The sequence below is a fragment of the Harpia harpyja genome, chromosome 4 (assembly GCF_026419915.1).
Source record: "Harpia harpyja isolate bHarHar1 chromosome 4, bHarHar1 primary haplotype, whole genome shotgun sequence".
NCBI lineage: Eukaryota > Metazoa > Chordata > Aves > Accipitriformes > Accipitridae > Harpia > Harpia harpyja.
In genome coordinates, this window is record NC_068943.1 from 47,206,469 (window position 1) to 47,229,153 (window position 22,685).

At 54.3% G+C, this 22,685-nt stretch overlaps 1 protein-coding gene across 1 annotated transcript in view; it reads left to right on the plus strand.

Annotated features, from left to right (window-relative positions):
* ZBTB16 (zinc finger and BTB domain containing 16) overlaps positions 1-22,685 on the plus strand; it is a 64,770-nt gene that overhangs the window by 15,153 nt on the left and 26,932 nt on the right. The window contains 1 exon segment of the mRNA XM_052783772.1: positions 17,156-17,253. Within this exon segment, the coding sequence (XP_052639732.1) occupies positions 17,156-17,253 (98 nt within the window).

Here is a 22,685-nt window from a genome sequence, read left to right on the forward strand (position 1 = left end):
GGGTACCAACCGCTCTCTGGGCCCAGGGGCTTTTCCCCTGGGCTCTGTAGAGCGACGGCCCGCCGTGGCACTTGTTAAACAAGACCCTGTTGGATTGCCAAATCCCTTTGATTATTCCTGCATCGTCTTCTGCCACATGCTGGCTCCGCGTCCCGGGGTCGGGTTTTATTATTTTATAGGTGCCGTAACGTTCGGACTGTGTTGTGCGGTGGTGGCCGGCGCGGTCTTCCCGCTGTCCTCCTCCGGATGCTCTTCAGCAGTAAACAGGCAGCCGTTGGGTGGCCGGAGCACGCACAGGGGCTCTTGGCCCCTGGTCACGTTTCAGAGCCAGAATGGCCCATGTTTAGGCGTGTGTTTTGGAACATACATAATATTTGGGCTAAGGCTTAATGTTTTTGCCATGCTCAGCGTATGCCGCTGATCACATTCCCCTGTCCGTATTAACTTGTGCCTTTTCATTAGTAAATAATGCCAGGGAGGCAAGGGTAAAAAGTAACATGTCTGTCTGTGCGCAAAGATTCGGTTATCCCTGGTATTGCTGTCTCTCTCAGCCTTGCTCTTGGACAACTGGGCAGCCTTTAAAAGATCTGCAGAGAGCCAAAGCGCCAGCAAACTGGATGCAAACCCAGCTGCCGTTATTTCCAGTGCAGCTCTGAGCCAATCGCCAAAAGTACATGCTAGGGAGGGGGAACGGTGCAGAGCATAATTTTCACCCAACAAATGAATGTTCTTGCAAGACCAGATTTGAAATCTATTTAACTTTTCAGTGTCCCATACCCCTTTAAACGTTGCAAGTGTGTTCTCACTGATGGGTTACCTTTACTTTCCCCTTGGGCTATAATTAGTGTCCTTTACACAGAATTGCCTTAGAATTGGATTTGAAGAAGATAAGAATCAAATTACCAGTATTTATCTTGTAAATTCCAAAAGATCTACTGAGAGGCACTGTATAAAGAGGATTTTAAAAATTTTATGCTCTGAAAATGCAAGCCTCCCATTGGTCCCAGGATTCCCTTGAGCGTCGCATCTGCAAAATGCCCTTACACCTGGGACATGGCTGGAGGTGCCAGGGGGAGAGGATGGCTCCTTCCACTGCTAAAACTCTGCTTGTGGGTAGGAAGCTGGCTTGCTGGTGAAATACATACAGAAATGGATGTACTTCCATCACCTGAGAGACAGTGACTGGATTTTGTTTGTCAGGGCGAACACGGGGCAGGTGGCAATGGTTTGTGTGGTGTCATGCCTCTGGGAGGGCGATTGCCTCCTGGTTTTGCTCTTGGGCCGCAGGGGCTGAATGGGGGTGAGTATCCCCTCCGTCCCAATGGGCTTTGCCGGTCCAAGGGAGGTAACCGGGTGCAGGACGGGACCGTTATCTCAGGCTGGTTGTATAAAACAGCCTGGCTTTGGTCTTTGCTTTCATGGCTGGTCCCAGGTGGGCTGGAGGAGAAAAGCCTTCCAAATGCAGCCTTTCCGCTTCTTTTCCAGGCTCCCGCCCGGTTTCCCTCCCTGCTCTGCCGGGCGGGATCTCAGATGACAAGGCAAGTCAGGCACCAGAAATGGATGGAGGTAATTTCGGTGGGCTCTGTTTTGACAGAAATTAAGCATCTGAATTTAAATTAAGGAGACGGAGAGCCCGGGCAGCTGAGACTGTATTTTCATAGTGTAAACAGTTGCAGAAGAAGATTAATAGCATCTGTGTAAACACTCCGTCGCAGTGGCAAGGTTTTGGGGGTTTTTTTTTAATAGTTGGAAAATACTAAGGACAGCTAGAGGCAAGAGACACCGTACCTCCCCTCCTGCTTGCCTGCAGCACGGCGCGCACCTTCAACCTCCCTGTCCATCCCATGGTAAATATTTCAGCCGCCCTCAGCCCCGCTCTCCCTTCTCGCAGTAAATTACATATTAAAGTAGCCTGGTAACTGAGCACCGGTTGCTGCGCGATAAGCTCCGGGAAATCGATATGTTTGCCATGTGCCTGCTTGTTTATGACACCTGCCTGCAGAGCAGTTGAGCAATGCTCCGCGTGCCCGGGCTGTGCGTCGCAGGCTCACCTCCTCCCAAAATCCAGCCGCCTCTCGCAGGAGAGGGTGCAACAGCACCCGTTGTTTTGTTTTTTTTTTTTTTCTCCCCAAGCACAGTGTTGCACAGTGGTGCTGCCCAAAGCCACCCAGCAGCATCCCATCGCAGGGGGTAAAATAACACAGGCAATATTTGACAATACGGACTACGGGGATGCTGGCAGGATGAGAGATCGGGTCGCATCTTCATCTATCTTCAGGGCTTCTCTCGGCCCCCCTGTGGGTTTCTGCTCCACTTCCATTTGTCACCTCCCCAGAGCAGGTACAGGAGTGGAGCCCAGGGGTTTAAATACTCACTTCGTGTGCCTGGGAAGGAAGGCAGCTGCCTAAACACACGACTCTTTACAGGTGGGGGTCGGCACCTCCGGAGCGCTGTGCCACGCGAGCCGGTGGTGCAGGGACTGAGTGCCCGGGCAGTCGCCAGTGCGATGCCAAAGACCCGTCGGCTGCATACCGGTGCGCAGGAGATGCCCCAACGCCTCAGCAGCAGAGGCTTCCACCATGCGAGCAGCCAACCCCAGTTCAGCTTATGGACTGGGACTAGTCCCGAGTTGAGAAAACTCTTCCCCTTGACTTCAGAGCTCAGACTCTCCAAAGGTTTGGGTGCCTTGCCTGCGCTGAGGGTCGGCGCCTGCCCACATCCCCCCACGGCACCGGCGGGGCTTTGGGATGGGAGTGTACATTTTTTACTTAAATCTCAAGTCAGCAAGCTGCAGTAATTGACCTTTTGACCCAGATATGATGTTGAGAGGTAAAAGACACGGCTCACAAGATTTTTGTAAAACTGTTGACCTCTCGCAAGATTAACTCAGAGATAATAGTAATTATAAACAGATTACGGTGGGTCCAATCGATAGTGAACTTTACCTCCTGCCTAAAACTGAAGGTCGGCGTTTTACTGCAGCAAAGATAACTGCTGCGGCTTTTCACACCATCATGAGCCAGTCAACATCCCTATACGTAGGAAATCCATTAATTGAGCGCGTATGGTTTCCATGGGCACTTCGGGAGGGGGAAAAGGGACCCACGGGATGGTTCAGCGCATCGCCCGAGCGTGGGGCTTTGTGATGCTGAATCCTGTAGGTGAACTCCAATGCGGTGCAAACTGCCTCCCTGGGTGCTGTACCAGCACGCCTGGACAGCGGCTCCCTCGAGATGCTCAGATCAGGAGGAGCGAGCACAGAGGGGTAGCACCCCACTCCGAAAAGGCACTTTCTCTTCGACTAGCTTTTAATTGCTTGCTTTCACTTTTTATGTAGAAAAGATTGTCCATTTAATTAAGTCGAGAATGCAATTTCAAAAGCGCTAATGCTTTACACATGACGGCTCTTAAAATAAAAGTAGCGTTCCAGTCTCGCGCCGTGCTTCCTTCGCCTCCGTGTTGGCCTCTCACGGGTTATTTTGGAGAGAAACGATCCCCCCTGGCAGCCCCCAATTCTTGAACAGGAGTCGAAAAGATTTGGGGTGTTTGAACCTGGGTTCACCCTGTTAGCATTGTGGGGCTGGCGGGAGCCTTCCTTTCGCAAAGTCGGTGATTCCATCCATGTCCTTGTCTTTCCCTGGATCTCACCTGTTAATCTCCGGCCGATGGCAGCGTGAGCCGTAGCATCTTCTCACCGGTGGCCAGAGTGAGCAGGTCAGCATGGCTCACTGCCCAGGGACAGCGCGGTATGTGGCCGGTGCAGTGTGGGTGCCAGCCAGGGTCTGCCCTGGGTGCTTGGGGATGCCGCGTGGCTTGGTGAGCAGGGGTGGAGGGATGGGGGCTCGCTTTTCTGCAGCACCGGCAAGCAGGTTTCATTTCTGCAAGAGGTTCTCAAACCCACGGTAGCCTTGAGTTTCTCTTTTTTACCCTTTTTTTAAAATGGAGCTGCTTTATGATGGATGCGCTTCCAGGCACAGAGCACACCCTCGCCACGACCCCTCACTGAAAACACCCCTTAGGGCCTTTCAAGGTTTGTTAGCTTTTACCAGGCATCTTTAATCTGTACCAAATGGATGGGGTGGTGGGGGACACACACACCAAAGGCTGGTGAAGTGGATGGCAGCATGGTCAGTCCAGGCGGCTTATCCAAAACCTGCCTGCCCTTGCTGGGACGAAACCCCTAGGGTACCCTTGCTGGGACCCCTGCCCCTGCGTGCGGGCAGCCCATTAGCACTGATGAGCCCCAGAGCTGATTCTTCTGGGCTTCTCTTGCTATCAAAGCAGGTTTTGCAGCCGGCTCTGGGGAAACCCCCCATTTTTCCCTCCCCACTGCATTAACGCGTGCCTTTCCCCTAGATCGGAGCAGGGAAACCTGGTGGGAACTTTGAGGCGAGTCACTGGGTTTGTTGTTAAAAACCTGCACGCACACCCCCCCCCCCCTTTTTTACGTAGCTTAGAAACCTCTCTTTGTGGCAGAAGGCTGGGAGGGTTTGAATACCACATACAGGCATAGGAGGCTGACTGAGACCATACGGCTTTATCATTCATTAATTCCTGTGCTCATTCATCCCCCTATTTAAACTTCTCTGTAAAGACGGGAGCTACAGATGGTCTTTTGGTGCCCGCTTTAGCCTGCAGACCTTGGCCCCGACAAAGGGGTACAGAGGGAGCAGCAGAGTGTACAAAATATTTCCAACCATTAGAAATCGAGGTCTCATTCACCGGCAGCTCCTGTTTTGAAAGCGAATTTATGCGAGAGCATCATAACCCGCCAAACGGGGCATTGCCAAGAGTCGGGCTTAATTGAGGGGCAAGCGTTAGCCATGGTTCTACTGGCCATAATTGCACGTCAGAAATTGGAGGAGCAGCGGCATTTCTTTAGCTGTGTCCTTGCCTTTGTGTTGCGTAACATAAAACTCTGCTTTCTCCACTGACGGACCAGCTCCCTATGCGATGAAGGGGAACGAAGATCGCTTTTTTGTCTGCGTTATTTCAATGCCAGATCACCGTTACCGTTTTTCTTTAGGAATTTGTTACCGTTAGGGCACCCCCGGGCACCACACTGCATCCCTGCACGGGAAATGATGACCCGGAGCAAGCTTCGCAGGGGTGCTGTAGTTCGGGCATCCCACGGTAGCTTGTGCTGGCCAGAGATTTTCTCCTTGCTTTCTGTTTGCACAGTGGCTGCCATGTTCCCAATGTGTTTCAGTGTTGGTTTTACATGTGGTTGCAGTGACGTGCCGAGCCGGGGACGTGCTGGAGGTGCTTGGAGCAACGCTGGCAGCTCCTCTGCCTGCATGTGCCTGAATTGCCATGGGTGCATCGAGTCCCATGGGAGCAGGGCGTGCTCAGGGCTCGCATCGTCCCCGTGCTTTCCCCCCCTGCGGTTTGCAGGGAGGCGCTGGGGGATGCGGGGATGCTGGCGTGCAGGGATGCACCCCGTGCGCAGGAGCATCTCCCTGGGCGCTGGGTGGCCTGAGCGCAGCCCCCCGCCCAGCTGGATTGTTCGCATGGCTCGCGCGCCGGCTGTGGCGAGGAATGCTTCACCCCTGGGATGGGATACGGCCAGGAAACCCGGCTAACGTAAACATCCTCCTCCCACCCAGCAAAAGGGGGCTTCGGCCAGCAGCTCCTGCCTGCTCCCCAGCCAGCACGCGGGATTAAAAGGCTTTGGTGCCTGATAATGCAGCAAAGGTAGGAAGACCCCGGGAAGCCTCCCCTGCTCCTGGCATCATGGGGGATTTTGGGGGACTGCAATTGCACCCCTTGGCAGAGGAGGAATTGCTGGTCTCACCGGCTATTGGGGAGCTGCTGGGGTGAATGTGGGACATCTCCTTAGGAAGAAGCCTCGTTGGCTGCGGCCGAGGGGGTTTGAGACCTGATCCCGCGTGCAGCATTCGCTGAGTGCGCTCGACCCTTTCCACAGGAAAGTCGGGACCAAAAGTTTTCTCGGGGAAAAAACCGAATTCTGCGCTCTTGTTTTTGCACATGCTGTGCCTAAATATTAACACCAATTGAGTAAATTGCCTTTTAACTGCTTTTATTTGCTTTCATTAAGGGTATAATTTAAAAGCTCCTGAATTTGCATGGAACCTGTTGTGCACGTTGGGGAGGGGGGTGACACTGCTCATAAATTAATTAATTGTGAGCAAACCTCCTTGGGGAGGTCCGGAAGCGCCAGGACGGTTCAGCAACACCCAGGCTGCTCGGTTCAGGACGCCGCGTACTTTTGGCCGGGGCTGGGGGGAGCAGAGCGTGCTGTCAGGGCTGGCGTCCTGCTCGTAACTTGGCTCACCCGGAAGGTATTTATTTATTTTTCAGCAAAATATGTTGTAGGCTGAGCAAAACTGATTATGGAGAGCTGAAGGCAGTGCTCTTCCTATTAACACACCAGTGTTTGAACCCATGCAGAAAGTAAAAAAAAAATAAAGGAGAAGGTTGCCAGTCTCATGCCCCTCATCCCTGTCCCCCAGTGTGGGGCCCTGGGACACAGGACTGCCCGCAGCCTGCCTGCAGCCAGTGACATCTGCCCGCGTTGTTCTTCCATGAGATGACAAGTTTCCAGTATGATTTCAGCCAGTGGCCTGCTCGCTCCCCTCCGCACAGATGTTTGTGCGGTTTCGGGAGCGAAGCCAACTCGGACACCGCAAACATGAGGCAGGCAGCTCCGCATGCCGTGCCGCGCCGCGCCGACAGGTCCGCCGGGACTCAGGCTGCGTGAGCTCTTTTGACACCTATTGCTTCCGTAGCCCTTCCCAAAAAATACGTTTTCCATAGGACAGTTTCACTGTTGGATGGATGGCGATGACCTTGGTCCGAGCCCTGGCTCCCCCCTCCATCCCAGCTGTCGCCATGGAAGCTGCCCTGCTCCGACCGCACTCCGTTCTCCCCCACGCCACTTGTCGTTAGCATTAGCAAATTGTGCCTCTGAATTGCTGACAGTAAGCATTTTGTGTCTCCACCTTGGGAACTTGGTTGGAAAACTGGGCGGTTTGCGGAAACAGCCTGGGTGAAAGTGCTCGTCGGTTCTCTGGGACGGCTGTCCCCACGTTCCCGGGTATCCCAGTCTTTGCCATCGTCGGAGCATCCCGGAGGGGCACTTGGCATTTTCAAGAGGAGGGAAGGGGTGGGGAAAAACACCCATTGCTGTGTGGTGCTTCTGGTTTTGGAATATGTTTCTCGCTTGTGCGTTTGCAGGGGGTACTGCTGGTACCTTGGGGCTTTAGGGTGCCGGTTGCACCTGGCACCCAGCCTCCCGCTCCTGCCTCGTAACCCCAGCTCACGCAAACCAAAAATCAGCCAGAGGCATCGGTACTGTCACGCTGACCGGCAGCCTTGCGTCGCCGGCAATAGCACCTGTACCCCCTCTGCCCGGCGCGGGACCTTCTGCAGGAGCCGTGCGGCGATGCTCCCCAGCTGGATGCCAGTTACCAAGGCCAACAGCAGACAAAAACCCAGCCGTGCCGGGGCTTGGTGCGCCCGGCTCGCCGTCCCTGGGCTGCGGCATCTCTGAGTCACTCCTCTTGCTGCCACCTTGCCCTGGGCACTTTGGGCTCTCACCAAAGCCCAGCACAGTTCGGACACATTAATTCACTGGCTTGACAAGGTGCATAATGTTCATCTCCCAGCTTCTAATTGGAAATAATTAGTTCTTTGTCAGCCCTGGGAACTCCTGAGGAGGTGGCGTGGACCTGGGCGAAGGCAGCGGCACTGGTGGAGGGCAGGAGGAGAGCGGCCTGTGGCTGGGAGAAGTCTTTCTGGGGAATCCTTGCGGAGCGCAGTGTTTTCAGCCTGTCTGAGGGCACCTCTCTGCAGAAGAAGGGCTGCGTAACAGCCGAGTATTACGGTTTCATTAATCAAAGACACTTCCACTGCCCCTTTACAGCAACACAACTGCCGCGGCTGTCCCTCGCTGACAGCTCCCTAATTCATCTTCCCGGGGGAGGAGGGGGGACCTGCTGCTGCTCTCCGCTCGCGCCACGGAAGCTGCAGCCGTCGCCTGTTTTCGGTGCTATGGACACATGTCTCGGAGAGGTTCAGCCCCAGCGCTCAGCAGGGTTGTACGTGGAGGCAAGTGTCATCCCTTGGCTCCCACACCTGCAAAACACCTGAACAAGAAACGTAGGGTCGGCTTGTTTGCAGGGGGAGATTTTGGCAGTTGCCTGCCTTCGTCCGGAGGCAGGGAGGGTGGAAAACAGAAATCTGTATTATGGCATGTGCGAATATGTACTTAAAGGGGGGACTTTGAGTGGCTCTCGCTGTGGCTCTGGCAGGTCGGTTCCTTTGCGTCCTTCCCGAGCTTTTCAAGCAGAGCTGGCGGGGGGAAGGCTTTGGGAGGCTGTCTGGGAGTCAGTGAACCAGGGGCAGGCAGTTTGCATGGCAGCAAAGGCGAGACCCCTGGCCGGGCTCGTACATGCGCCGCTGCAGAGGGGAACGCTTGGGGTTCTTCCCGTCCCCTGGCCCAGGGCGGCGTCTCTGCCAATGCCCAAAATACGGGCGTAAGACCCGGTTGTGCACCCGACAGTCGCATCCTGGGAGCCTGCAGGAGGGCATGCGGCAACACACAGAGCCGGCTGGCGGCAGATTGGAGTTGGGCATCCTTAATTCTAGCTGCAAAACCACAATATTTTGGAGTTGCTAATAATAAGAAAGTGTTTTCATCAAAGCGCTTTATTCGTCTGTGTGCTGACATCTGGAGAGCGGAGATAGATATTTTCCTTAAGACTGTATTTCCAAGCCGTGAGCTCTTCCCTGGCTGTTAATTAATCCTTTGTAGTTTAGCGACTGATGAAATCATGACTCTATGAAATTTTAATCCTTGCGCTGTAGAGGCACAACTGACATTATCAGAGGACCCCAGGTGCGTGCTTGAAATTAGTTTGTTGAATCTCTTGCATATTTGATTACCTTATAAAACTCCTCGGGATCTGGGCCGCTTGTTGGAAAGCCAACATTTGCCTGTAATTTCTGCCCGTTGTGGCTGCAGTTCCCAGCCGGGCTGGTGCAAAGGGAGGGGAGCAGGGGGAAGAAAACAGGGATGCACAAAGGAGCGGGGCATCAGCATCGTCACCATCTCCGTAATGAGGCGAGGGGTGGGAAGGACGCATCTCCCTGATGGGACAGAGCACAGCAGAGCTTCTGCTGTGGGTTTATTTCATCCAGCACGAGGGACCCAAAACAGCAGGCAGGGATGGGAGGCAGGTGTGGAAATATGTGCACCCTCCTAGGAGTAGACATGGGAGGAGAAACGGGGCTGGGAGAAGAGGATGCCGTGCAAAGCTCACTGGGAAAATAAAACTGAGCCCAGCACTGACGTAAAGTCACCAGAGAGGGACACAGGGATGTCCGCTCCTGCCCTGCTGCCCAGTGGAGGCTCTTCCCGCTCCCTGAACATGAGCTCAGCACAGGGAAGCGGCTCCTGGGCTCATCCCAGCTCATCCTGTGGCAGCCCCGTGGCTACCAACCTGTTTCTGACACATGTCCAGCCTCGTCCCTGCCATCAGGTCATTGAAGAGAGTGGAAATTGTAAAAAAAAAAAAAATCCCCCTACCCTAAAAATCTCCCCCTTATTTAAGTTGTTCTTTGCTCCAGCGTCCCGTTAGCATCTCCGCTCTCCCCTATCTCCCCACTTTTGGCTCCCTGGGGACTTTTGCTATCTCCTCGGGGCTCCAGGAGCTGCAGGCTCCCTCTGTGCCAGGGAGCACCAGGACGATGCTGCCAGAACCATCCTGGGACCCTTCCTGGCACCTCCCCAGAAAGCGTCCGATGTGCCCTGCCAAACGCTTTCCCCATGTCCTAAGCGTCCCTTAAGGTCAGGAGGAATTAGCGGCCGAGGCCAGCGCTTCACCATTTGTGGACTGTGCTGGTGCTCCAGTGGCACACGTGCTGCTAAGGAAACCAGATGATGAATATATTTTTAAACTTGGAATCTGTGAACCACTTATTATTTCTGAATTAGGAATCAAAACATCTGCATAATCACGCTGCTGCTGCGGCAGATGTACTCGGTGCTAAGGTCACTTTGCTTTTTTGTCGAAATTTTGTATTATTTTTAAGAATAAGCTCCCCCAGTGCTCTGCTTGATGCCTCTGACACCCATGTCATGTTTGCTCAGCGTACCAGTCGCAGTGGGTGTGATGCCAAGCACGGCCCCGCAGGGTCAATGCCACCCAGGGAAGCGAACGCTCTCCTCTTCATGTTTGGTGCGTCAGTGTCACCAGATGCCCAAAGAATGGGGATGATGATTTTGGACGGCCGAATTAGCGCTGGTTATTCTGAGCGGGGCTGCATGCATCGCGACGCGTTAACCCCTCGCTGCCCACGCTCTGGCCCGCCAATGACAGCGTGAAATTTTGGAACTTTTTGCATCGGTCTCGAGTATCGGTGGTGGTGCCGCAAGGACGCAGGGGCCATTCTGTGGGCCAGCAGGAGCTGCTGCCACCCGGTGCCGTCGCTCAACGGACCTTTGGTACAGACAGCACTGTGCCGCGGCTGTGTTCCAAATCCCCTTCTGAAAGGCGAGGCAGGCAGATCCACCTGGGTCTGGAGCTGAGGCAGCATCTGTGCCCACGTGGTCCAGCTGCGATGGACAAGAGACGTTTCCCGCCACCGGCTGCACCATCTCGGGTTCAACCGATGGCTTCCCATCCACACTCGCCCATCTGGGCACGAGCCCGTGGAGCCCCTCGCTTGGGCGGGCCAGGATGCACAAAGGGAGTGCTGGTGGGGATAAAACTCCATCCTGAGAAGTCCTGTTCAATAATGAGTATTGAACGCTGATCTGAGATCAGGGCGTTGGAATAAATTACAAAAAATAATAATTATCTTTATGCTGCTGCCCTGTTTGCTGCGGCCAGTTCGTCTTTTCCCAGCCCATGGGCCTGAAAGAGCATGCTACCCCGGGGGGGCTGGTTGGAGCAGCCGGTGGGAGATGCTGCCCGCACGTGCTCTGCCCGGGCAGATGGTAAAAATGGGAGAGTTGCTGCCCTTTTGCAGCATTCATTAGCATTTGTTTGTGGGCAGGGTCTAAAAAGAGATTTAAATCGTGCTTTTGGTGTTCGTTGCTTGTTTTTTCCATAAGGTGAGGCAAAACAGGAGGGATCCTTTCCTCAGCTTTTTTGCGGAGGGGGAGCATTGGCACCATGCTGAAATGATGTCACGCCACAGCATCTGGTTTAAGCTTGTAAATTCGCTCATGGTAAATATAAATATTATACGGGCAGGGAGTTTTAGTGCTCTCTATTGATAGCTATCCCCTCCCCCCCCTTTTTTTTTCTTCCTTTTTAAACTTCAGAAATAGTAAAATCTTTCTTTCCAGCTCCTGTAACGTTTATTTATTTTTTTTTAGCAGCAGTGGTGGTTTGAGGGCAGTTTTTTTTTTTCCCCTCCTTAATTTATTAAACCGAAAGGAAGGTCTCGGCTCCCTTCCCCCTTCCCCATGCCCTTAATAGCTTTCCCTGCTATTTTAATCCACCGGGCTGGGAGATGAGGGCAGAGCGGTGACTGTGCAGGAGCCGAGCCTCCCCAGCACCACGTCCCGCGGCCGGCTCGAGCAGTCCAATGTCACCAAGCCTCATAAATAACCATGTCGAGGGGAAAATCACCCTCTCCGCCACGCGGATGTAAAACTCTTATCGGAGGATGTATAACGTGGTTTTTGCAGACGGCTTGCTGCCCGCTGACCTTGGCTTTCTGCGAGATCCCCGCTGCAAATGAGACGTGGCACCGCCGCCTCTATCTTGATAAAATAGATCAGGGGACGAATTGATTTTCGTATCGATTTACCCGGGCGAGGGAGGCGCGGGTGGAAATCAGGCGGCGGGCAGGGTTTTTGGGGAGTTATTTAACCCAGTTGCAGCAGGGGTGCGAAGCTGCGCCGGTCCCGGTTTGCCTGCCCAGCGTTCGGGGCTGTGCATCACGCGCGCTCTGGCGGGGATGTACCGGCCGGCAGCCGCCCCTCCGACGGGGCACCGCAGTTATAGCTCCGTATAAATAAAATCCGAAGGCTCCTATAAAACTCTGTTATTGCTGAGGCACAAAGTTAGATCCGCTTGAGGTTTCTGCTCCCTGGCTCTCGCACGCGGCAATGAATATTTTATAGGGAAGGAAATACTTAGCGTCTGAATCTTTTTATAGCGCTGCTGCTCCCGCGGGCGGTAACCTGTCCCCTCGCCCACGCGCCTGCTGCAGCCCCCTCGTCCTTCGCGGCTCCGCACCGACGCTCATGGGGCTGAGCCCCTGTGGCGTCCTCCCGGCTCCGCAGCCCTGGGAAACGCAGCAGGACGGGGTGAAACGCGGCGGGACGGGGGTCTTGACCTGTTGCATGGGCATCGGGAGATGCAAGCAAAACCACTGCAAAATTCACGAGGACAGATTTCTGTCCATGCCTTTCACTTTTGGGTCGGTGCAAGGCTCTTAACGTTGCACTAATGCATGTTTTTGTCCTGCTCTTAACTTATTAGGACTTCGCAGTTTTGCTTTCGTCATGCCAGCCTTACGATTCCCCCACTGTGTTTGAACTGGCTGCCAAAATATGGATCGGGAGGGATGTGGGCAGTGATGTGCAAACCCCCGAAGCCCCTTGGCGTTGATCTTCCAAGGCCAGGCTGGTTGCAGCAGCACTCTGCTGCAGGCTTTGCCTCGGGGTTCGCTGCTTCAACAGGTATTGAGCAAAACTCTGCCACGCTAGAGCCTTTCCGTGGCAAAGGGGTGTTTTTGCCTTTCCCTGGTAGCCGTGTGCCCTGCCAAGCTGCGCCCCAGCCCAGAGATGACAAAGTGCCCTTTAGTTAATTGCAGAACGGATCGCCTGGAGTTAAAAGTTCTGATTTATACGACTATGGCTCTAACTGCTCAATAACACGGGCCCGTAATCTACTTTCATTTCAAACAGAAGGGTGATTTATGGGGCAGCATGCCGCTTTAGCTCAGAAATGAGGTGTTCAACATATGCTCTGTTGACATAAATTTGGAATTTATCGCTCCTGTCAAAACTGCCTGTTGGACAAAGGTGCGCATTAAGGCAATAAATGGCTCGGAATAGTTTTCTGTCAAATTTCCTAACCATTGTATTCACTCTGTTTGAGGGGAAAAATATACACTTAAAAGTAATCAAATGGCCAAAAGCCATGTGTCTTGTTGGTTGGGGAGGGGAGGGGACGGGAGGGGGTCTCCTCCCCGCTTCCCAAAAGAGGCGGTGGGGAGGGGCCTGGCAACGAGAGCTCCTTCCATAAAAATAGCAGAAGGCATTTTTATGCAGGTTTTTAAGCAGGCAGAGCAGGACTTTGCTTGCCATGGTGATGGGCCACTTGTAGTGGTCTTCAGGTACCAGGGCTGCGCCGGTACCCACGTCCTTGGGATGCTTCGCCAAGCCCTGGCGTCCCCTGGGAGCAGGCAGCAGCGTTTGCCACCGATCCCAGCCTTTTCACACAAAGCACCCTGTGGGGAAAACTCATAATTTTTACACCGCGTGGTCTCACTGGAGTCGCTGTCCCTTTGAAGTGCTTTTTGCGGGGCATTTACAGGCCTTTTTAATTACCGGCAGCTTGCGAGGGGCCAGCCTCCCGCCCAGCTTTTGTTTGCCGGCACTGGGTGGGGAGGGGGTATCGCTCCACGGTCAGTTTATATCCCGCCTGGAGAGCCCTTTGCCAAACCCCCTACGCAAGGGCTCGCTCGCGAAGGTCAGTCCTGGCCCTGGGATGCCCTGCCGCCAGCATCCTCGCCACCCTGGGCAAACCTCTGCGCCGGAGCGTCCTCCAGCAATAGCTTCTGACCTGGAGGCTTCAGCCAGCTTCGTGGTTCTGTGTGCCTCGAGTGTTGCATCGAGCAGGAATTACAGAGGAAAACTGTCTTTTTACAGAAAAGGTGCTTTTCCCGATTGCCACTGCTCTCCATCCCATGGGCGTCTTCTTGGCTGGTTTGCTTGTAGGGACCCTGCAGGAGAAAGGGAGTACGTGGAGCGTAATTTCAGCATCAGATTGGAATAATAAAGCATAGTTTATCTTTTTGCACTTGAGTTTGGGTAGCATTGCCTAGCAGTGATGTATTTTAACGCCCTTAACTTCCCCCCCTCTCCCCCTTTCTGGAGGCACAACTTTAGAAGCACATATTGATCTTTCCCCTCAGATCTTAACAGCCCGAGCAGCCGTAATACCTTGCTTACATCTGCCAGGTTTTTGTGCAGTTTTGCAACATCTCCTTAATCCAGCAAGCAGAAATAGAACATTTCAATCATATTTTGCTACCGGGAAACCGAGCAGATAAAGCGCTTTAAGACCTTGTTGAAAGGGACTGTGCAAGATGGTGAGTGATAAGATCGTTCTATAAGCAGGTGCCGAATGGAAAACTTTTGTTGATGCTGAAATTTGTTGATAGAGATATTGCAAATAAATCACTCAGCGAGCACCCCGGTGTGTTAAAACAACGAGGAGGTTACGCGACTGGGGGAAATCGCAGGGCCCGAGTTGGATGGCAGATGCAGACTTCCAGGGAGCCCTGGCACCGGCAAGATCGGTGGGCACCTTGCTCCCATATTTTTCCCTCTCCTTGGTGGGGAAGGGGGCAGAGGGGGTCGAACCCGCACGCCCTTTTCTTGGACCATGCTTGGCATCGAGCGCTGTTGTCCGTCTCGCCATTACAGGGGTGAGAATAAATTGCTGCACCTGGGAAGGTGGTCTCAATTTGACCTGGGCTGCCCTGGCTTTTGCAGGTCCCTGCTGGGAGCAAGTTGGCTTTGCTGTTCTTTCTATAGGCTCGGGTGATGCAGAGAAAGGAAACTTGTCCTTTTGTTTCTGCTCTGTTTCTTGAGGCTCACTTTAAGAAAAAAAACAACAAACCTCCAAGTTTTACTCAAACTAATTAACCAATTTCACTTTAATTCACTGAAAAGGCGTTCTAGCCTCAGAGGCGAGCGCTGCAATGTTGGCACGGGGGATGCTGCGCTCTTCCTAACCAAGTGGTTTAAACCCAGCGTTAAATGCAGCAGCGAGCTCAGCCCGAGCCGGGGAAGTGTGACAGGCATGTCCCTAATTAAAAATGCAAAACGAGAAGGTTGTCACTTATTTAGCTGACTTGTTGGCAGCAGAAGTCTGTCAGGAGGCTGGTGTTTTATTTATTTTTGCAAGGCAGATAAATCCTTTGGATTGTAAACCTTCTTGGCCTGAATTCGTGCATGACTCTTAATCCTCCGCTATGACACAGTGAATTCAGGACAAGCCTGATTAATAATTACATTATACAGCAAAGTTGAGAGTTGAAACCAACTCCTCCTCTTTTCCTCTCTGCTCCCTTTCTGCTCCGCAGCATTTGCTCGGTGCAAAACATCACAGGGTCTCCTCCTGTGGTCTGGCACTTCCAGCATTGCCGTTCAGCATCCCTGGAAAGCAGGATTGCAGGGCGGGATGGAGGACCGGCTGCTTTGCACGTTTGCACGCTTGCCGGGGAATTGGACCCTATGCGCCCTGGGGCAGGGGAAGGCTGGGGGCTCTGGGCTCTCTGCAGCTGCAAGGGATGATCCCGCTAGAGCTCGGTGCACCAACAGCCTCACACCAGTAAAACTTACTCCGGGGCAGGGGGACATAAAGCTCACACAAAGCTAAATTTCCCCCCACCCCAGGCCCTGCGCAGAAGGCGAGCATCCTTGCAGCCCCGCACGGCTGGGGCTGAGCCCTCCTGTGGGAGCGGCAGAGCGAGGGTTCAGCATCCAGCGCTGGGCAAGACCGTTTCTGTTTTGTCTTTGGCAATAAGGCAATAAAAATATGCTCGTCTTGTTGCAGAGCGATGATAAATGGCAGATGTGAGCAGAGGTCGGCATGCAGCGATTTGCCGTGTTACTCCTCAAACACATACAAATACTTCTCTGTTTACAGCATCCGATTTTGAAACTTTGCACGTGCTCCTGTCGCGAGCCCTCCCCGGCCATCAGTGCAAACGGCTCGCCTTAACTGAGGTGTGGCTCGCAGGCAGGAGCCAGCACGCTTGGCTGGAAGCGTTTGGGACTCGGGGGCTTTTTATCAATGCTGCTGTCGAGTGCAGAGCCGGGTTGCTTTGCAAAAGCATCCATTTATCACCAGCTGACATGGTGAAACAAAGCAACGAGCACCCGTTCCAGGCATTTCGGGTGCTGCGTGAGGTCCCCCCACGTGCTTGGAGGAACCGTAGCTGTTTGGGAGGAGCGAGCCTCGGGATGCCCCTCCACAGCAGGGCGGGCCAGTGGTGTGGGGCTGGGCAGTGCGGGGAACGGGTTTGGGAGGGGTTGCCGTTGTGTGGCAGCGATAGCTTGTGGAGGAAGATGAAGGTCTGTTGGTTGTCATAGACTTGGACGATACTTCTGCCCAGGTCCGTGCAAACGCTGTCTGTTCAAGGTTATTGCATTTGATGGAGAGCTCCAACCTGCCATGGGTTGTTTGCTACCCAAAGACGGAGCATCGACGTCTTCACAGCAAAGAGAGGGAAATAACGTGGGGTCTGGTCGTTGTGGCTGAGCCCCATGTCCGCTGCCCACCGCGGCAAAGGGGGAGATGCTGTGACCAGTACCCGAGCCCCACCCCTGCTCCCCGGGATGCTGGGGGATGCTCAGCCCCTTGGCGTGGTGCAGGATAGGCGATGCGGCTCAGCTGCTGCAGTCAGGAGGTTGTGCAATGCTGCCCGGGCGTAGCTTAGTTTGTGCCTCGTGGTGCCAGGAAATGGTGAGTGGCATGTTTCCTGTTTGCTAGCTGGTGGTTAAGTATTCTGCTTGTGATTTGTGTCAGGCTGACTCTGGATGGAAGTTGGGATTCGGTTAGAAATGCATACAAACAACCTCTTAAAATTTTTTTTTTTTTTTTTTGGAGTACAGTACCTTTTTCAAAAGCACTCAGTGCATAGGGAAGGAGTTTGCCAACACATACTTTGCATTAACTCTAGAGTTCAGATTTATCGGGTTTATTAAAAGATTCTAACTAGTAACAATGACAAACATGACACGGGAGAAGGCAACCTCATCAGTCCTGGGGAGTCACCCAGGACCTCCCGTCCATGTCCTTCCTATGGGGCTTCTCAAACCAGAACCAATTTCGAGCAATGTGTAGGTTGCGTGAAATATCAGGAAGTTTCTCGGCCCTTTTTTGGACGACCTTCCCCCCGCACGCAGGAGGACTAACCCCTCTCTGTTCTCCCCTAGGAAGCTGCACAGCGGGATGAAGACTTACGGATGCGAGCTGTGCGGGAAGCGGTTCCTGGACAGCTTGCGGCTGCGAATGCACTTACTGGCTCACTCAGGTGGGTTGGGAGGGGGATGCTCAGGGCGGGCCGGGGGGATGCTCTCCGTGCCCACCCAGAGATGCTGCGGCTGTCTGGCTCGCGCGTCTCATCTAGAGGAGATGCATGCGGAGCTGGCTGTACCCTTCCTAGGACAGCACATTGCAAACTTGTTCTCCAGTGCCCAGTAATTTGATTTATTTAAATTTGCTTTTTTGGAGGTTGTTTTCAGTTCCTTAATTGGGGAGATATTTTCCAGGCTAAGCAGCTCGGAATAACAAACTCTACGTACCATGCGGCTGCTTGTTGTCCAGCCCTGCCTGTAGCGTGAGCATCGCCTCCGCTTCAGCTCCTGCGTGCGTCCCGGCACCATGTTCCTCATGCACAGGCGCCTGCCACAGTTTCGTTAGCAAAACTGCTGCGGAATTAGGCATTCTCTGCCTAATGAATCTAACTAGCAGGTTCACATGATGCAGGCCCTTTAATTAAATAGACAGGGAAGGGCTGGAACACTGCGCTGGTGGGAAGGCTTGTGCTCTGCAAGTCAATGTAGGCTGATGTTCCCGTTGGGCGTGCAGCCCCCTATACAGCTGGGGGTTTAATGTAAAAAAATTCAGGCGGCCACCAGAGCCCCTTGCTCGAACGCAGGTGGGAGCCCTCGTCCCACTCCTTTGAGGACACATCTCTTGGGCTGGCAGGTACCACAGCCAAAGCTGTGCTTGCAGGTAGCTTTCCAAGGAAGCTGTATTATAGTTTATATTTTTTTAATATATTTTTATCTATTCTTTTCCCCTATTGTCGTATTCCTTTTTTCCCACTGCCCCTCGTCCGCGCCAAGGGGCACAGGGCAGAGATATACCTTGCCCGTACCCGAGGGAGCGGCGCAGGGCTGCCTTCCCCACGCTCCTTCTGGCCAGGCGGCAGGTTCTGCTTTTCAGGGCATTGGAGCTGGCCCTGACCGACCCCATCCGCACCCCAAAACTTTTCAGGACGGGCACTGGCTCCCCAGGGTGCTGGCAGGCAGCAGCAGGTTGCCAGGTCTTGTCCCTGGGATGCTGGTGTCCGCCCTGACCCTGGGGTGTCAGATGCTGGTCCCTGCTCCGGCGCTGGGACGCAGGATGCTGGTCCCCGGGATGCTGGTACCCCCCGGTGCTGGGGTGCAAGATGCTGGTCCGCCCCCGGCACTGGGACACGGGATGCTGGTCCCCGGGGTGCTGGCCCCCCCGCTCCGGTGCTGGCGCGCGCGGCTCATGTTTGTTATGGTCGCTTTGGCTCGCGGCCCGTCCCTGGCAGGCAGCCAGCTTTGTGGGTACAGTATGTACAGTGAACGCTGAGCCAAGCTTGTCATCGCGCGGGATTAATTTTTTTTTTTTTTTTTTTTTAAATCCGGCGAGGGTGGGGGGGGGTGGGGAGAGCTCTGCCCTGCGCTCGCAAACAGCCGCCGCGAATTCCAGCGCTGTTATTTATTAAAGCAGGAGACCTTTGCACCTCTCCCCTCGCCTCCCCCCTCCACCAGCCTGGGATGCAGTGAGGTAGTGCCGGGGCAGCGGCGCGAGGGCTTGTTTTCGGCACGGCGGCTCTCCGAAGGTGGCTTGCCTCCACGCCGACGGACGATGTGTTTAATCGGGAGTTTACCCTGTGGGAGAGCATCACGGTGGGACGGCTTGTGCACCCCCAGCAGCCCCCCCTCCAGCAGCCCTCAATGCCAAAGGCAGCAAACGCTGGGTTTAACGGAGGTTCGCACCTCAGAATTCCCCATCCAAGCGTTTATGGGAGATACCTGATGGTAAAGGTGCATTTAAATTAAGGAACAAACTGGGGACCGGCCCTGGGGGGGTTACGGTGCCCCCGCGACACGGCGGGCACTCGGCCATGTTATCGCAGCAGCCTTGCAGGGTGCAAGGTAAATACTCGGCTAAATGTTTACACTCCAATATAAAGCGTAAATATAAAGCCTTTAATGCTGTGCAAAGCCTTTCCCTACGTGCTGCCCGGTGCCGCCCGCTCCCAGCTGCAGACGCGCTCTCAAAAACCTGTAAAGACGATCTCTTAAGAGTTGCCCCTCTTCTGGAGAAACGAATTGCCAGGGAAAGCGAGGTGGGAAACCCAGCTCGTCGGTGGTGTGGTTGAGGGGCGCCATCAATTCAACCCGGGGAGGCTGGTTGGGCATTCACACGCCGCAGCTGACACTTGGCGGGTGCCCTCGTTCGCGTCCTGGGGTGCCAGTGACCTAATCACCTGCCTTGAGTTGGGTTTATTCCCCAGGAGAGGAAGGAAAGCGGATTTCTGCCTTTCCCCCCGCTTGCTTTGCCTCTCCACCCGGCAGAAACATCTGCCGTCGAGATGGCTGCCGTGGCCCTTCTCCGCTCCGGGCTATGAACGGGGGCGAGCACCGACGGCACACGGGGATGCTTGTGGGCAGCACGCAGGCAGCACGGCCGCAGCCCCCTGCCCTGCTGGCCAGCGGCTTCCCTCCCCACCCAAACATGCTCAGTTCATCCTTTGCCACCGGGGATGGGGAAGCACCCAGGTCCCCTTGGGTGACGGAACGGGCTGTGCTGGGCGAGCAGGGGGTGCTTGGGGAGCAGGATCCAACGCGCACCTGGGGATGGTACCGTGGGCAGGAGGGAAGGGTGCATCCCACCCCTCACCTCCCCCCGGCCTGTTTTCAGGGGAGGGGGCTCCTTCCGCTGCCATCCGCCTCTCTAACGAGCGTCACCCCTTCTCCCCCAGCGTGTTCACCGTTATCTCCCATGGGCGCCAGGAGGTGATGTACCGGAGGCGGGGGCGACGGCGGCTCTGGCCCCCTTGCCCCCGGCCGGTACCCGCGGCGGCTCCCCGGGGAGGCCTCCGCCCCCCCCCCCCGCCCCGGCTGGCCGGCATCCCGCGCTCAGTCCCGGGTGATGTCAGCGGCCTGCCGGCAGGTCTGGATGTTCTGCCAGCGTTCCCGCGTTTATGATCATCCGCAGATGTGCATCCAAGAACACACTGTACCCACAGCAGAAATTAATGCAGGCTTGACTGCCGGCCAAGCCGCGCACACGGGGGAGAGGAAGAAAGAAAACAAAAACTGTTTAATGCTGTTTATAAATTATACACTGGCTGATGAAAAATACATTCCTCTCACCACCACCACCCCCCCCCATCCTCTCTGCCTCGAGAGCCTGAGCTGAGACCAGAAGAATATGGTTTGCTTTTTAGCTCCTGTTTTGGCTGAGTTCCTGGACCCAGCCGCTGGGTCAGAGCCAGCTGCTTTCTCCCCCCCACCCTTACCTGATGAAATATATTAATTTTTCACCTGCCGCCGCTCTCCCTGCTCCCCTCCTTCAGCCACCCCTTGTGATTGAAGGTGGGGTGGGGAGTGAGGTGCCAGGACCCCTTGCCCCACGGCGCTGCCCCTACCTAACGCATCCAATGTGCGTCCGTCTTGTTACTGCTAAATGTACGTGCCCATCGCCACCCACCCGCTTCCCCCAGCTTTCTGCTGGATGGGGGAAACTTCCCAAACTTCCCCTGAGGTCGTGGTGCTGGAGACCCCCTCTCCCAGGGCGGAGGGGCAGGAGTAAATGGGGCAAGAGCCCCTCCATCCTTCCCCATCCCTCCCCGCGCACTTACCAGCCATTTATGCGGCTTTTGTGTTGCTTTTTTTTAATACCGCTAATGTTTATCATTTGCCCAACAGGCTTGACAGATTTTGTTTCCTGTCGAGCGGCGCGGCTGTGAAGCCCCCCCGGTTGCCAAGGAGCCGCCTCCCCGCACCGTCACGGGCTGATTTGGTATTCCGCGCGGCGCCCCGCCGCATTTCTGTATGCAAGACAAAGTGTTTTGATGGAGGACGATTGCAGGAGTGTCTGGAGGCTGTTTGGAGTTTTATGGGCTGTGCAGTACGCTCCGTGCTCACTCGCCGCGCGGGGCTGCCGGGGCTTTGGATGGGGTTTGTCGTTTTTTCCCTGCCGAGAGGAGGCTGCCGGAGAGAGCAGCACTTGCAGGGTGGAGGAAAAGGGGGAATTATGTAAGAACCTGCCTTTTTTTGCTTCTGAGCTAAAAATCTGGATTTTTTTTTTTTAATTTTATTTTTTTGTATGAAAATACCCACTGCTCCACCCGTTGCCATGCGGCGTGGGAGTCGGTGGCGCCGGCTGGCAAAGGCTGGGCGACGATGTTGCCGGTGGCTCCCCACCTTGCCCACCCCCAAGCCCCTGCTCCATCATTCCAGGTGCTTTCCCAAGCCTCTGCAGGGTGGCCCGTGAGATGCCGCCGGAGCATCCTTCCCGCAAGAGCCGCCCGTCATCCAGGCACGCTCGGGTGACACTCGTGGCACTCGGCCGGGAGAACTGCCGAAACCCCCCCGGGTCCCCCCCGGCACTGCCCCCGCAGCTGTTCCCCCCTCGGAGCTGGGGAGGAAGGCAGGGGGTGATGGTGAAGAGGCGGGTACGGGCTGGGCTCGTCCTATCTGCTGGCTTAGGCTGGCACTCGGCTCAGCAGTCCCTCCTTACCTTCTAAAGCCTGTGCCTCGCTTTTTTTCTTATATTCAATTATTGCCTTTTGCTGGCACTTTGGGGAAAAAAGGAGGCAAAGCCGTTTGCCTCTCTAAATCCAAGCCTGCTCTGCAGCTCCGTCTTTTTTTTGGCCTTTCTTGGGTTTCTCCAAGATATTTTTTTAGTGCAGAGATTTTCACAACTGTCTCTTCCACTTGGGTGAAACAGGGGAGAAGGGAAATAATGACAATAATAACAGCAATAATAAAAATCAAAAAGCAGCTTGATGTGGGCAAAAGAAGAAAACAAGAGAATGGGGTAGAGAACAGGCTAAATTTAAAATTGTAATTGGCTGACTTCCACAGGCTTGCGGGTGTTTTAATGACTCATAATAACTTCATTTAAAACCAGCTGAGCAGAAAATAGATTGGAGAGGAGCCTCAGGCCATTATGGATTTGTTTTTTTTTGACAAGCTCTGTTTTCGGCAGCCAGGAAGGCACTCGCGGAGGGCTCGGCTGCTTCGCTCTCCCCGAGTTGGTGGTCTGCCCGACAGAGATTGTATAGAAAGCGGGGCCAGCTCTTTTTTTTTTTTTCCCTTTTTTTTTTCCCCTGATTAAAAATAGATGCCTTGAGGTATTATTTTAGCATCACTGTGGTTTGGTGCTTTTTTTTTCTTTGCACTTTTGATGTGGTAAATGGAACATAAATAAAATTGTTTTTGAAATTACTGAATTAATTAGGTAGTAAAGCGACGACAGTGCATAAATTTACTCGGCAATTTTTTTTTAATCCATATTTTTTCCCCCCTCTCTCCACCTTCTCGCCAATTACAGCCTGTTAATAATATATAATCCCAAATTTTTATTAATCCCCTGTGCTGGGGGAGGGAGGGGAATAGACATTGCATCGTACCGGTGGGGCCGCCGTGCTGAAACCGCAGTGGGGAAGGGCCACGGCGTTGCTGCCGCCAGCCC